The sequence below is a fragment of the Callionymus lyra genome, chromosome 10, assembly GCF_982586985.1.
Source record: "Callionymus lyra chromosome 10, fCalLyr1.hap1.1, whole genome shotgun sequence".
In the NCBI taxonomy this organism is placed as follows: Eukaryota; Metazoa; Chordata; class Actinopteri; order Syngnathiformes; family Callionymidae; genus Callionymus; species Callionymus lyra.
In genome coordinates, this window is record NC_141827.1 from 29,107,132 (window position 1) to 29,120,463 (window position 13,332).

At 37.9% G+C, this 13,332-nt stretch overlaps 2 protein-coding genes and 1 long non-coding RNA gene across 4 annotated transcripts; 2 read left to right on the plus strand and 1 right to left on the minus strand.

Moving 5' to 3' along the window:
• Positions 1-3,288: 3,288 nt before the first annotated feature.
• LOC148071364 (green-sensitive opsin-like) lies at positions 3,289-4,770 on the minus strand. The gene is made up of 5 exons (XM_087800431.1): positions 4,374-4,770; positions 4,141-4,309; positions 3,903-4,068; positions 3,588-3,827; positions 3,289-3,412 (listed from the first exon to the last, which is right to left on the minus strand). The coding sequence occupies exons 1-5, from the start codon at positions 4,756-4,758 to the stop codon at positions 3,314-3,316; spliced, it is 1,059 nt and encodes a 352-aa protein (XP_087656557.1). The 5' UTR covers positions 4,759-4,770; the 3' UTR covers positions 3,289-3,313.
• A 3,520-nt stretch (positions 4,771-8,290) lies between these two features.
• Positions 8,291-9,560, plus strand: LOC148071365 (uncharacterized). The gene is made up of 3 exons (XR_015712927.1): positions 8,291-8,392; positions 8,796-8,966; positions 9,047-9,560. It is a non-coding gene; the product is annotated as an uncharacterized LOC148071365 (long non-coding RNA).
• A 1,249-nt stretch (positions 9,561-10,809) lies between these two features.
• On the plus strand, positions 10,810-12,214 carry LOC148071366 (green-sensitive opsin-like). Of its 2 annotated transcripts, none has more exons than XM_087801644.1 (5): positions 10,810-11,214; positions 11,286-11,454; positions 11,529-11,694; positions 11,769-12,008; positions 12,085-12,214. In XM_087801644.1, exons 1-5 carry the CDS (start codon positions 10,830-10,832, stop codon positions 12,181-12,183), a joined length of 1,059 nt encoding a protein of 352 aa, XP_087657770.1. In that variant the 5' UTR covers positions 10,810-10,829; the 3' UTR covers positions 12,184-12,214. The 2 variants fall into 2 exon arrangements, with proteins under 2 accessions (XP_087657770.1, XP_087657771.1); XM_087801645.1 differs by having other exon boundaries at positions 11,286-11,450; positions 11,525-11,694.
• The last annotated feature ends 1,118 nt before the right edge of the window (positions 12,215-13,332 follow it).

Here is a 13,332-nt window from a genome sequence, read left to right on the forward strand (position 1 = left end):
CCACCGACCACTGCAGAGCCAACACAGTTGAAGACCCCTGAGCTGATTTGTTATCGAGACCCCCAGACGCACAATGGAGGCCCTGACAGAACCCTCATCTGCCCCCTGACTCACACACTGAGCCTCAGCAGCTGCTTCTGCAGATCCTCTTGAGGAAATTATGGGCTGGCAGAGAAGAGGGGGACGATTACAGTCATCTAGTGGGCGGGAACACGAGGGGGCGTGAGGTTAATGGAGCCTTTAAGGTTTCTTAATATCCTGTTGTTGAAGGTTCTTTGGTGCATCTGTGGATTCTATTTTCAACTTCTGCACTACTGAACGATCCAGCAGGGGGCATCATCCACCACATTATCTTTAACATAAGCGACCGTTTATTATTTGTTTTATATTTGTAATTTACACTTAAAAAAAAAAAATTTGAAATAGTCTTGAACAGTTGAATCATATTTTTGATAAACTGCAATAGGGTACAGTGAAGGGGGGAAATATATATTGGCGTTTTTAGATGTGCACTAGATGGCGATATAGCACCACGGGGTGGTTCTACCTTTGGCTCGTTTGAAAGATAAAATTACTAATTAAACAAACAAGGGTTTATACTTTTTTATTTGGAACCTTTTTTAAAAAAAAATGTTTAGCCTCTTTTTTTTAGAAGAGTTTCAACACACAGCTTCTCTGTGGTTTAACCCTGTTAATGGGTAAATAGTTTAGTGATTGACAGTTGTGATTGGTCAAAACTAGGCATCATGGAAGCCGTTCAGTTTAATTGATCCGGACTTGTTCAACCAGTTCAAGGTGAGTTGATTTCAGTTCAATATTTATTTTCTTTATACATTACATTTTCTAATTCTTTGCATTGATGCTTAACTTAATGAGACGATACCTTTATGTAATCGAACACTATGAGATGTTTTTATGAGTATTTCTGAGCTTATTCAAAACAAAACTTTATTTGTCCATATTTCTTTAAAGGATCTGTCGGGTGACACAGCAGAAGATGATGATAATATAATATAATTTCCATGACATTATTTGGACTTTTTTTTAGACTAACGTTTTCTCTTTTTTATACTTAAAGTGCTCATCAGATTGTTGTTTTTTTGTTATTTATTAAGTATATAATAATATAATAATATATTAAGTTATATAAGTAGTTTTCATCAAAGTACAGGGTTATTTCTTTAATCATAGTAAATTAATTATATCAAAGTGTCAAAAAATGTACTAGTATTGGTATCCACTACTGAAATGTTCAAGCCAACAAACTTTCAAAGTAAAGTGGGAGAAGATATAAGTAGTTTCCGTAGCATGTTGAAAGTTATTCTCTGAAAATCTATATTGCGGTACATCCTTATGGAGGTATAAAATTGTCTTTTTTATTTTGTCTTTCTTTACTTTTTTTACTGTTGTATTTATTTTAAAGCCCTTTTTCTTGACGTCCAATCAAAACAGCCTTGGCCCTCCTTAACCCCTGAGACCAAAAAAGAAATGTGTTTGTGGTATCCCTAGTGTTGTCTGGTCATGTATTTTCTGGAAGCCAGGGAGGTCGTTCACCTTGACCCAGAGACGCATCAAGGGATATCACAAACACATTTTATTCCCAGCCTCCGGGTCACCTTGACCCTGAGATAACGCAAGGGTTGAGAAGTTTATGTATTTTCCTAGATCTTCATACCTCTGCTCCATTGCTTGTGTGTTGTGTGTGGTTCAAAGTGAGAAAATAACTACCAAACAAGTATGTATATTTATGTATGCATTTATTATCTACAGTTTTTTCATCTTTTAAATCTTTGTTTTGTTTTAAGATGACCGTCGTCGTACTTTTCACCTTCGGTCCGGCACAAAGTCCAACTTTTATTTGTGTGTTTGAATGTGTATTCCTTTTTTTTTTCCAAACTCATTTTTTGGCAAACGTTGAAAAAAAACAAAAAAACATTTTTCAGTGAATTCTTTAAAAATGAGGAGGTAATTATTAAATGTGTCCATAATATTCCTCTGAGTCTTCCATTTAAGAGTCAGAAGAGACTTCTGTCTTGCTGGCAGACACTGAGCTCTCATCTTCCACCATGCCGCCCATTCCAATTGTGTTCAACATGCAGTTACGGAACTGGGACAGAGACAAATAAGGAAGAAATTGAATTCAACATTCCAACACCTACCTCACTAATCCTAGTGCCAACAGTTCTCTTCCTTCCAATTATCCCTTCATCTCTTCCAGACTCCAAAAAAAAACCAACCGATTTTCTATTCCTTTATTATTCATTGCTAGAAACCCAGAGAAAATTGCTGTCTTCACCCTAAAATTCTTAAATTATTGGGCCAAAAAATAAAACTCTCCTATATAGATGGACTAAAAGGAAAACTCTTTAGCATCACTCTTGTGTCTACGCTACTACGGTTGGTATCTGGGTCCAGATTTATAATTTTTACCCGTTCCTTTTCCTAGTGTTTATCCCTGAGCAAGTGTAAATGAATACATATTGTATTTCGACAAAGTATAGTTTGCCTGATTTTCTATTATATCAGACTATGTTTGTGTTATTTATTAACTTAATTACTCCGTAGTATTATGAGGATAAAGTATGTTGACGTTGGCACGAAGGGTCTCATGAAGGTGAAGTCAGGTTTGGAGATAAAATTGGTGCTTCAAATATCTGATTGGGATATTAATCTTTTAGCGACATACTATTGAATGTCAGTAATGGTACCTGTAATCCGTACCCCATCTCTACTCACGGGAGCCAAAGATAAGACAGATTTTCATTAATTTAGATGACTTATACTGGTTAATAGGTTTTTATGCACCTTGTTGGATTTTTTGAACACCAATCAATCTTGCTTCCATTTTTGCCGTGTTAATGTGAAGCAACATTTAAAAAAGGTTAACACAGACCTGAACACACCACTAATATGAAGTAAATACAGATTCAAAAGCATTTCTTTATGCATGCATTTATTAATCTATCTTATATACAATGTTTTCAGCTCATTTGATGACTTTGTCCTGGTTCAAAGAAGAGTACAAAATATTTTTCAAAGCATTTTCTGGATGGACAGAATGAATTTTCTGATGTGAACAAACAAAATGAATGACAGTTATTATCCAGGCTTGAGATGAATGGTCCTGAGCTCCGACCATGCGTGGTGGGTTAGGGTTAGGGTTAAACACGTAAACCTAACCCTAACCCTCAATTATGGGTCCCATCTTCTGTGGATAAAATCATGCCTCTGATCTTCTGAGACATCCTGCTGAATTCTTCCTTCATCCACTCAACAAAGGAGAACTGTCCAGGTATATGAAAATATATACATCTTAAGAGACAGAAGAGACTTCTGTCTTGCTGGCAGACACTGAGCTCTCATCTTCCACCATGCCGCCCATTCCAATAGTGCTCAACATGCAGTTACGGAACTGGGAAAGAGAAAAAGAAAGAAATTGTAAGAAACAGAAGTGGTCAACAGTCTGAAAAGGGATTCTTCTTATAGTTGAGTTTGTTTTCCATTTCCTGAATTAAGTCTTATTTTGATAGAAAGTGTCTGAAATAATGTTGAAAATACACTTTAAAAAGATAACATTTGGCTCTCACCTGTTTGTTCAACAGAACATAGATGACTGGGTTGTAAAGAGCTGAGCTTTTTGCAAAGAAAGCTGGGATGGCAGCAGTCAGAGCAGTGAAGGAAGCTCCCTTGTTCATGAAGATCCAGCCGGCAAAGGAGGCATATGGCACCCAGGCCATCAGGAACCCGAAGACCATGAGGACACACATGCGGGTCACTTCCCTCTCAGCCTTCTGGGTGGATTCAGACTCCTGTTGCTGAGCAGCTGCCTAAAGATGTTTGACCAAACAAGGATCAGACTTCTGCTGCGCCTTCAACATAGATGGTAATGTTGCCGCACTTACAGCTTTGACTGTCAGCACGAGACTTCCGTAGGTGAAGAAGATGAGGAAGACCGGGGTGAAGAAATGGACGATGAACATGTAGATGACGTATGACTCGTTGTTGAATCCTGGAGCCAGAGTGTAGTAGTCTGGTCCGCAGGAGCACTGCATGCCCTCAGGGAGGTATCTGTGTCAGACACCAAATGTATAAACATCCTCAATATAACAAAGAAAGTTTGTGATTGAATGGTTTCTTTACCTGGACCAGCCAAACAGAGGAGGTCCAGCACATGCGAAGGCCATGATCCAGGTGAAGACCACGCCAGCCCCAGCGTGAGCTCCGCTGAATTTGAAGCTTCCCATGGGTTTGCAGACGACGATGTACCTCTCCACGGCGAGAACCACCAGAGACCAGAGCGCCACTTCACCTGCACCAAGAAGAAAGAAGTCAGACTTTCAATCTAATGATCCCGAATATGTCTCTCCTCTCGCCTCCTAGTGTGGCCATGAATCCCTCCACCGCGCAGGCGGTAGCTCCGAGAATGAAGTAGCCGTTGAGGGCGGATGTGATGGTGATGGTGAAGCCGAATGCGCACATGATGAGACCGGCCACGGCCAGGTTGACAAGGATGTAGTTGAGCGGTTGCCTGAGTTTCTTGTTCTGGGCTGTCACCAGCAAAGTAAGACCGTTGATGGGAGTCCCCGTGCAGATCAGGAAGAACATGTAGAAAGCCAGCAGCTTGAAGAAAATTGGGTCTGCCAGGTAGTACTGCGGGTACTCGTAGGGACTCCTGACGATCCCTGTCCTGTTGGACATGGGGATGTAGAAGTTCTTGCCTTCTGTGCCATTGGGCTCGATACCTCCGTCCCAAACCATGGTTTCTGTCTCTGAGGAGCAACGCCAACGCTCTGAGGGTTAATGCTCCAGGAGATGAACGGCTTATCAGCACCTACGGTGTCGTTATATACCTCTTCTCGGGTTATCCTTAAATTGGCAAAATTAGATTAGGAGCGGATCAAAAGAAAGTTTCAGGATCATTGATAATTGACTTAGGTCAGGGGTCTCCAAACCGGACCTCAAAGGGGTGGTGCAGGTTGTTGTTCCAACCAATCAAGAGCAACCCCTTTAACCCAATCAGGAGTCTTCACAGTGTAATCGGTAGATTGTCAGTCTGGTGTTGCTTGTTTAAGCTGAAACCTCATTGGTTTAACTGTACATGCTTGATCGGTTAGAACAAAAACCTACACCACCCCTGAGACCCCTGACTTAGATCATTTCTGCGTTACGGAGTCGCACATCTTTCTCTGTTGAATAAGGATGGAATATTGATCACAAGATGTAACAACCTCTCTTTTTTTATCCTCATTTTTCATCATACAACCTACTAATAATTGTATCCCACCTTTTCTTGCTTTCCCATTAATAAAATGACACAACACACAAAAAAAGGTACATTAGTAAAAAAAACAAAAATCCTTCATTCATTTATGATCACACCTCTTTCGTATTAGGTTTCCCGACTAGATTAGTAATGGGAGCTTCCAGCCACCCTGAGGGATAATGGAGCTTTAGTCTCAGCTCGAACCCACACCTGATTCTTATCTTTCCCGCACAATTAGCCTGGATATATATTGGCCTGTGGATGAAACGACGCCATCCCTCATAGGATCATGTCTTCGTTGACGCAGACACCAGTCAAGTTTTGTTTTGTTTTTTTCTGAATCTCAAACAGACAGTTTGTTATAGCTTAGCTTTTCAAGAGCTCAAGTAGGTTAAATACGGGTCATATCACTGTAGGACTCAATGAAGCGCGTCTGGTGACTAAAGCCATGTTTATTCAGACGGCAAACATTAAAACTAAATTATGTTGAGGCTTGTTTCAGAGTCTTGACTGGCAAGAGATATTGATGGTTTCACACACTGCTGTGTTACGAGTCAGTTGTCAGTCCAGTTCAATTGCTGCTTGGATTGTCACGGTTGGTAGATCGGAGAGAAGAGTCCTCGTTTTTCTGCATCACTTCTGATGGTAATTAGCACCTGGAAAAAAGAAGAACATTACTGTACACCTTTATTTATACAAACTATTGACGATAGCAATTGATAAGTTGTCAAATCAGAATGAGCCTTTGTCACAAACTATGTTAATAAAATCAAGTATATATTTGCAACATTTTCCATTTTTTTCCTACTCAAAAGAACCTTATTATATTACAATATTCAGTGCGTATCTATTTTGGTTTTACAAATTTTATATTCAATTAAAAAAATGCACATGTAGAAAACATTTTTAGAGAAAGAAAATGTCTTTATTGTCAAAGTGCAACATTCTTGGGACTTCTCTGAATATGAATTGTAACGTTTAGAAAAAATCATACAAAAAATAAATGATTCAATAAAAACAAATGGATGAAAGGAAATATGGATAGAAAGGGATATATACATACATATATATATATATATATATATTAAATCCACCTCATCACTAGCTAGTTTATAATCAATAAAATAATAGTATCAGAATTATATATATATATAATACTGATTATATATATTTAAATATATTATGTGGTTTTAAATGTATTTTAAATACAGAGACATACATATTTAAAAAAATTACTTTCCTTTTTTTATCTTTTTTTTATAAACAACAAATAAAATAAGAGAACATTAAAAAGAAAGAAATGGCATGGATCCTTAAAGGGCACCTAATGTGAAAACCCAACTCTCCTGACTTATTCAAATGTTCTAAGTGTTCAAGTCATCTTCTTCAAAATGCAGTAGATCATTCATCATGACGTTGCACTGTATTGAATTTATTATTTAATAAAGTTCTCTCACCAAATCTCGCCAACTGAGATTACGTTTTAGATTAAACATTCTGAAGTCACTCTGGTGAAGGTGTCCTCCCCTAGAAGCCCTAAATCAGTTTAGTACCTACATGTTAATCTTAAACAAAATAAATATTTATATAGACATGGTGAGAGTTACTTCTGCCTTTAGGTGTTTTTGTAATGTGTACATTAAGCAGCAAACCTTATTTTTTATTATTCCTTTTTAATGTACAAAATGGGAGTTTCAGAGCTGAGTTTGAAATTAACATGCGTTCTTTAATGCAACTCGTGTTTTTGTGACCAATCAGAGCAGAGTGGGCATGGTTGCTTAGACGAGACTTCTTCTCAGCCAAAACAGTGCATTTTAAGTGAGCGGGGCTTAAGCGTATTTTCTAATGTAAATATCTTTATTAAATGTGAGTTTTGTGCAAAAATAGACATACTGATTAGTATAATAGAGGTCCTAGAACAATGTAAGAGACACTTAAATCAGCACATTAGGTGCCCCTTTAAACTAGCTTTATCATTGCCATGAGAGTGCTGCTCTCAAAGAAACATCTTGAGTCTTGACCCATTTTAAATTATTATTATTATTATTATTACACAATTATTAATCATTTACATTTCAGATTTTCACACAGATTCTTCAACTTCCAATTCCGCTATAATGGCTGCTGAGCATCCCAGGTACCCAGGGTGCAAGGCAGAGGGGGAATTGCCGTGGCATCACAACTCCAAGTTCTGGTTTAAATCCATCCCATTAGTACCGTTGGAGTTACAAATCCAGCAGATTATACAATGGACGCACACACACAAAAAGGATAGAATCAGATTAACACTTAATAGTTGACATTTTTAAATTATATTTTTAACTTAATTTTAAATCTAGCAATGTGCGCGGCTTACTTTAAAAGCTTGTTTTTTGGGGTTACTTTAAGTATTATGGTTAAGAATTAATAAAAATCATTATTAAAAAATTAGAAACAGATTTTTTTTTTCAGGTTCTGTTACCTTCCAAGAAGAATCTGTGAGACCATTTCTTTACTTACAAATGTCTCCGACAGAATGTTGCAAAATCAGTCCGTTCAAAATTTTTAAGCAAGAATACAAAGTTTTGCTAATTTTGGGAATGTAAACGAACCATTTTATTTTGAAGAAAACCGGAAATATATGTGGCGTCAACGAACTCAAAAACCGTGGCGCGATTTGACAGGTTTAACAACAATAATAAATGTTATTTAAAGGCGCCTTTCAAGAAACCAAAGGTCGCTTCACAATAAAATCGCATAATCATCACATAACATCACATGTATTTCCGGTTTTCTTCGAAATAAAACGGTTCGTTTAGTTGTTTTCTTTCCAGATGCTATACGATGTCGTTTTGTCTAAATCACGCCGTAATCGCGTGCATTTACGTTTTCAATTGAAATAAACCGGTTCGTTAATTTTTTTCCAGATGCTATCTGATGTTGTTTTGTCTGGTGACTTTTATTCTGAAGCCCGATTCAGACCGACGTCGATTCAGACATGAAGTCGGTTTAGACGAGCGTTGGGGGCGTGGCCAATTCAGGAAGTGGCCTCAGACTAACTACGCCTTTTTTTTATTTCGTGAACTGTACAAGGAATTTGTACAAGACACAAAAATAGTTAAAACTGTGACAACCATGGCGGAAAACACGGTAAAATAAACAAATGACAATTTTTACATTTCTTTTAAACGTTTACTGTCATTTAATGTCATAACGTTTCCACGTAGTTTCAGCAATGCTTCTGTTAACTTTGTTTTATGTTTATTAATTAGCAAGTTAGTGAGTTATTATTATTTGTAAAGCAATTGAGGTTCAAGCAATATCTATCTATCTATCTATATATATATATCTATATATATATATAGATATATATATATACACACACACTAAATAAGCATAGACGAAACGTTTAATAATTATTATTATTACTTCACTGTGTGTGATCCTGGTCTAGAAAATATCTGTAAAAATACTAATAACTTACTTACTTTCTTACTGTTGTATGTTTTTTTAATTTTCCTAATTTGTGTTTACTATCTTTAAATCCATTCAGTTATACATCTCAATACAAATGGAGAACAACCAAATGACCATTGAGAAATGCAACAAGTGTTGCTTGTTCTATCACTGCCCTTTATGAGAGGTCACCAAATTCAGACCAGCACGGATGGACAAAATTGAACAGCACATACAAAGCCACTTCAGAAAGGCAATCATCATGGAGGTGTGTACAGTATATCTTTAGTTAGTTCCTCATATGCTGCATCATAAAAGTCTAACCGTTTACATTTTTATGTTTGACAGATGAAACGATTCACAGATGTGGGCATCAGACCAGAACCTCACGTCCATTTTCCGTATTGTGTTGTATTACAGCTGTCATGGTTGCATTTTGCATGGATGTGTGTATCTTTAAAACATGTTGAATAACAGAAAAATGTATTCAGTATTAATACTCTTTGGTGTGTGTTCAGTACTAAAAATACAATGGCCCTTTTTATACAAAGCTAACAAATTCATCTGTTATATTTGCAGTAAGATGACATCCAAAGTATGTCCTGGCAGCTGATGTGAAACAAGGTTTGGCAAAAAAAAAAAAAATGTGGTAAAGCTCACATCATTTACCTATATTATATAATTTTTAATATATATTTATATAGCACACTCCACAACAAATTGGTGGGCTTGACTGTGGAGTCTTCATACTGATGGTGAGATATGGTTGTAAGTATTTAAAATTCGGGTTCTACTTAACATGTTTATCATTTAACTTTTTGTTGTGTGGATGTTTTATGTAAATAAAGTTTTATGAACAGTGCCACTGTGTCTTTCAATAATGTCATTAATATATCTAAATGAATTAACATCTAAATGAATCTTCACAGCAATGCAAAAATGAATACATCAGATGATAACTACTGTTGAAGGTGTCTCATATTTAAGCATTATATTGGCATGGTTTTACTCAGATACGAAGAATGACACTGCAAAGATATTGTGTGCTGCATTATGCAGGGCTTTATGTACAAGACGGATATTGGAGAACCTTATCAAGCTGTCAAAGCTCAAGATTTGATGAAGCAATGGTGGTAACGCCAAGTGTGGAAAAACTGTGGCTTTCGCTTGGGACCATGACGACAAGCAGTACAAAACATGTGAAATTATCAAGGCATTAAAATAACATTTTGCTGCTTCCAATGATAAGGAGCTCCTGATGTCTTTAAAATGCTTCAAAACGTGAATGTGAAACTCCAGGATAATTAAATTATCCCCTTGTAATAGACACAAAAGCTGCAGGTTGGGGACACAAGTGTTTCAGGAGGGCCTTAGATAAACCGAGGTTTGTTAATGATCTTAACACCGAATGCACTCTTAAGTCCTCCTGGTTTCATGTAAGGCAGAACTTGACACACTTAGGTTTGCGTGGAGAGATTAGGGTTTGCTAAATGTGACATATCAAGCCGGACAACAGAGGTTCCCGAATCAAACTGATTTGGTGTTTTGAGTCTTTTCAAATTATAAAGCACTGAAAACATACTGTAAATACTATTTAACTGGTTTCGAACAAACAACAAATATAATTAACTCAAATCTTCTTCCGGAAAAATCCTAATTGAGCGTTAAGAAAGGTCACCTTATTCCTTCGAAAACCTGCGTCACATAATTAAATCTCCTATGGTTACCCGAATGTGTCTCTAACCTGAAACCTTGTATCTGTACCGGTAAACTGAAGAGGGAAACTAAATCTTTGAGCTTTAAATTACCTTAAGAGTCTAGATCAACACTTTTCACACATCAAAATGGTCTTATGGATCCGGATCCGTTGCCTTTACAAGATAAAATCCTCCAAGGTGCTAAGACTACCTGATTTCAATTCTTTCATCGGGATTAAGATCATCTTGGCTGGCGGGTGGAGCATTATTACTGTCATCCGGTTAAAATAATTGGTGACCTCTTCCACCCTTTGACTTGGCAAAATCCTTTAATCCCAATTGTGGATCAGTGAAGGACAGCAGTATAAATAAGTCCACACCCATTGATCAGTCGGTTTTCAGTCAAAAGAACTCTTTCAATCACAAGGCTCAGAATGGTTTGGGACGGAGGAATTGAGCCCAATGGCACAGAAGGCAAGAACTTCTACATCCCCATGTCCAACAGGACCGGGGTCGTCAGAAGTCCTTTTGAATACCCGCAGTATTACATGGTGGACCCGATGATCTACAAGCTGCTGGCTTTCTACATGTTTTTCCTGATCTGCACGGGGACTCCCATCAACGGTCTTACTTTGCTGGTGACGGCCCAGAACAAGAAACTCAGGCAACCGCTCAACTACATCCTGGTCAACCTGGCCGTGGCCGGTCTCATCATGTGCGCCTTCGGATTCACAATCACCATCACATCCGCCCTCAACGGCTACTTCATTCTCGGAGCTACAGCCTGCGCGGTGGAGGGATTCATGGCCACACTTGGAGGTAGGGAAATGATCTTGCTGTTCGGTTGTGAAACTGACGGAGTCACTCATATGCACATTTTGTGTCTCCAGGTGAAGTGGCGCTCTGGTCTTTGGTTGTTCTGGCTATTGAGAGGTACGTCGTCGTCTGTAAACCCATGGGAAGCTTCAAATTCACAGGAACTCATGCAGCGGCTGGCGTGATCTTCACCTGGATCATGGCCTTCGCATGTGCTGGACCTCCTCTGTTTGGCTGGTCTAGGTAAAGAAACCATTCTTTCCCAAGCATTCTTCGTTATATATTGAGGATGTTTATACATTTGGTGTCTGACACAGATACCTCCCTGAGGGCATGCAGTGCTCCTGCGGACCAGACTACTACACTCTGGCTCCAGGATTCAACAACGAGTCATACGTCATCTACATGTTCATCGTCCATTTCTTCATCCCGGTCTTCCTCATCTTCTTCACCTACGGAAGTCTCGTGCTGACAGTCAAAGCTGTAAGTGCGGCAACGTCACCATTGGGTTGAAGGCGTAGCAGAAGTCTGATCCTTGTTTGGTCAAACATCTTTAGGCAGCTGCTCAGCAACAGGAGTCTGAATCCACCCAGAAGGCTGAGAGGGAAGTGACCCGTATGTGTTTCCTCATGGTTCTTGGATTCCTGGTGGCCTGGGTGCCATATGCCTCCTTTGCCGGCTGGATCTTCATGAACAAGGGAGCTTCCTTCACTGCAATGACTGCTGCTCTTCCCGCTTTCTTTGCAAAAAGCTCAGCTCTGTACAACCCAGTCATCTACGTTCTGATGAACAAACAGGTAGGTTGACTCAGCAGAACCCAATAATCTGTAATTTAACACTTGTTTAAATCTTCTTTCTTTTTCTCTTTCCCAGTTCCGTAACTGCATGTTGAGCACTATTGGAATGGGCGGCATGGTGGAAGATGAGAGCTCAGTGTCTGCCAGCAAGACAGAAGTCTCTTCTGTCTCTTAAGATGTATATATTTTCATATACCTGGACAGTTCTCCTTTGTTGAGTGGATGAAGGAAGAATTCCGTGTCTAAATCACGCCGTAATCGCGTGCATTTACGTTTTCAATTGAAATAAACCGGTTCGTTAATTTTTTTCCAGATGCTATCTGATGTTGTTTTGTCTGGTGACTTTTATTTTGAAGCCCGATTCAGACCGACGTCGATTCAGACATGAAGTCGGTTTAGACGAGCGTTGGGGGCGTGGCCAATTCAGGAAGTGGCCTCAGACTAACTACGCCTTTTTTTATTTCGTGAACTGTACAAAGAATTTTTACAAGACACAAAAATAGTTAAAACTGTGACAACCATGGCGGAAAACACGGTAAAATAAACAAATGACAATTTTTACATTTCTTTTAAATGTTTACTGTCATTTAATGTCATAACGTTTCCACGTAGTTTCAGCAATGCTTCTGTTAACTTTGTTTTATGTTTATTAATTAGCAAGTTAGTGAGTTATTATTATTTGTAAAGCAATTGAGGTTCAAGCAATATCTATCTATCTATCTATCTATCCATCTATCTATCTATCTATCTATCTATCTATCTATCTATCTATCTATCTATCTATCTATCTATCTATCTATCTATCTATCTATCTATCTATCTATCTATCTATCTATCTATCTATCTATCTATCTATCTATCTATCTATCTATCTATCTATCTATCTATCTATCTATCTATCTATCTATCTATCTATCTATATATATAGATATATATATAGATATATATACACACACCAAATAAGCATAGACGAAACGTTTAATAATTATTATTATTACTTCACTGTGTGTGATCCTGGTCTAGAAAATCTCTGTAAAAATACTAATAACTTACTTACTTTCTTACTGTTGTATGTTTTTTTAATTTTCCTAATTTGTGTTTACTATCTTTAAATCCATTCAGTTACACATCTCAATACAAATGGAGAACAACCAAATGACCATTGAGAAATGCAACAAGTGTTGCTTGTTCTATCACTGCCCTTTATGAGAGGTCACCAAATTCAGACCAGCACGGATGGACAAAATTGAACAGCACATACAAAGCCACTTCAGAAAGGCAATCATCATGGAGGTGTGTACAGTATATCTTTAGTTAGTTCCTC

What these genes read in the sequence shown, in the direction of transcription:
- LOC148071364 (XM_087800431.1), bottom strand. Translation starts at nt 4,758, where the DNA reads ATGGTTTGGGACGGAGGTATCGAGCCCAATGGCACAGAAGGCAAGAAC. An exon ending in ATTCATGGCCACACTAGGAG is followed by an intron (nt 4,310 to 4,373) that starts GCGAGAGGAGAG and finishes TTCTTGGTGCAG; the next exon opens with GTGAAGTGGCGCTCTGGTCT. An exon ending in CCTCTGTTTGGCTGGTCCAG is followed by an intron (nt 4,069 to 4,140) that starts GTAAAGAAACCA and finishes TGTCTGACACAG; the next exon opens with ATACCTCCCTGAGGGCATGC.
- LOC148071366 (XM_087801644.1), top strand. Translation starts at nt 10,830, where the DNA reads ATGGTTTGGGACGGAGGAATTGAGCCCAATGGCACAGAAGGCAAGAAC. An exon ending in ATTCATGGCCACACTTGGAG is followed by an intron (nt 11,215 to 11,285) that starts GTAGGGAAATGA and finishes TTGTGTCTCCAG; the next exon opens with GTGAAGTGGCGCTCTGGTCT. An exon ending in TCGTGCTGACAGTCAAAGCT is followed by an intron (nt 11,695 to 11,768) that starts GTAAGTGCGGCA and finishes AAACATCTTTAG; the next exon opens with GCAGCTGCTCAGCAACAGGA.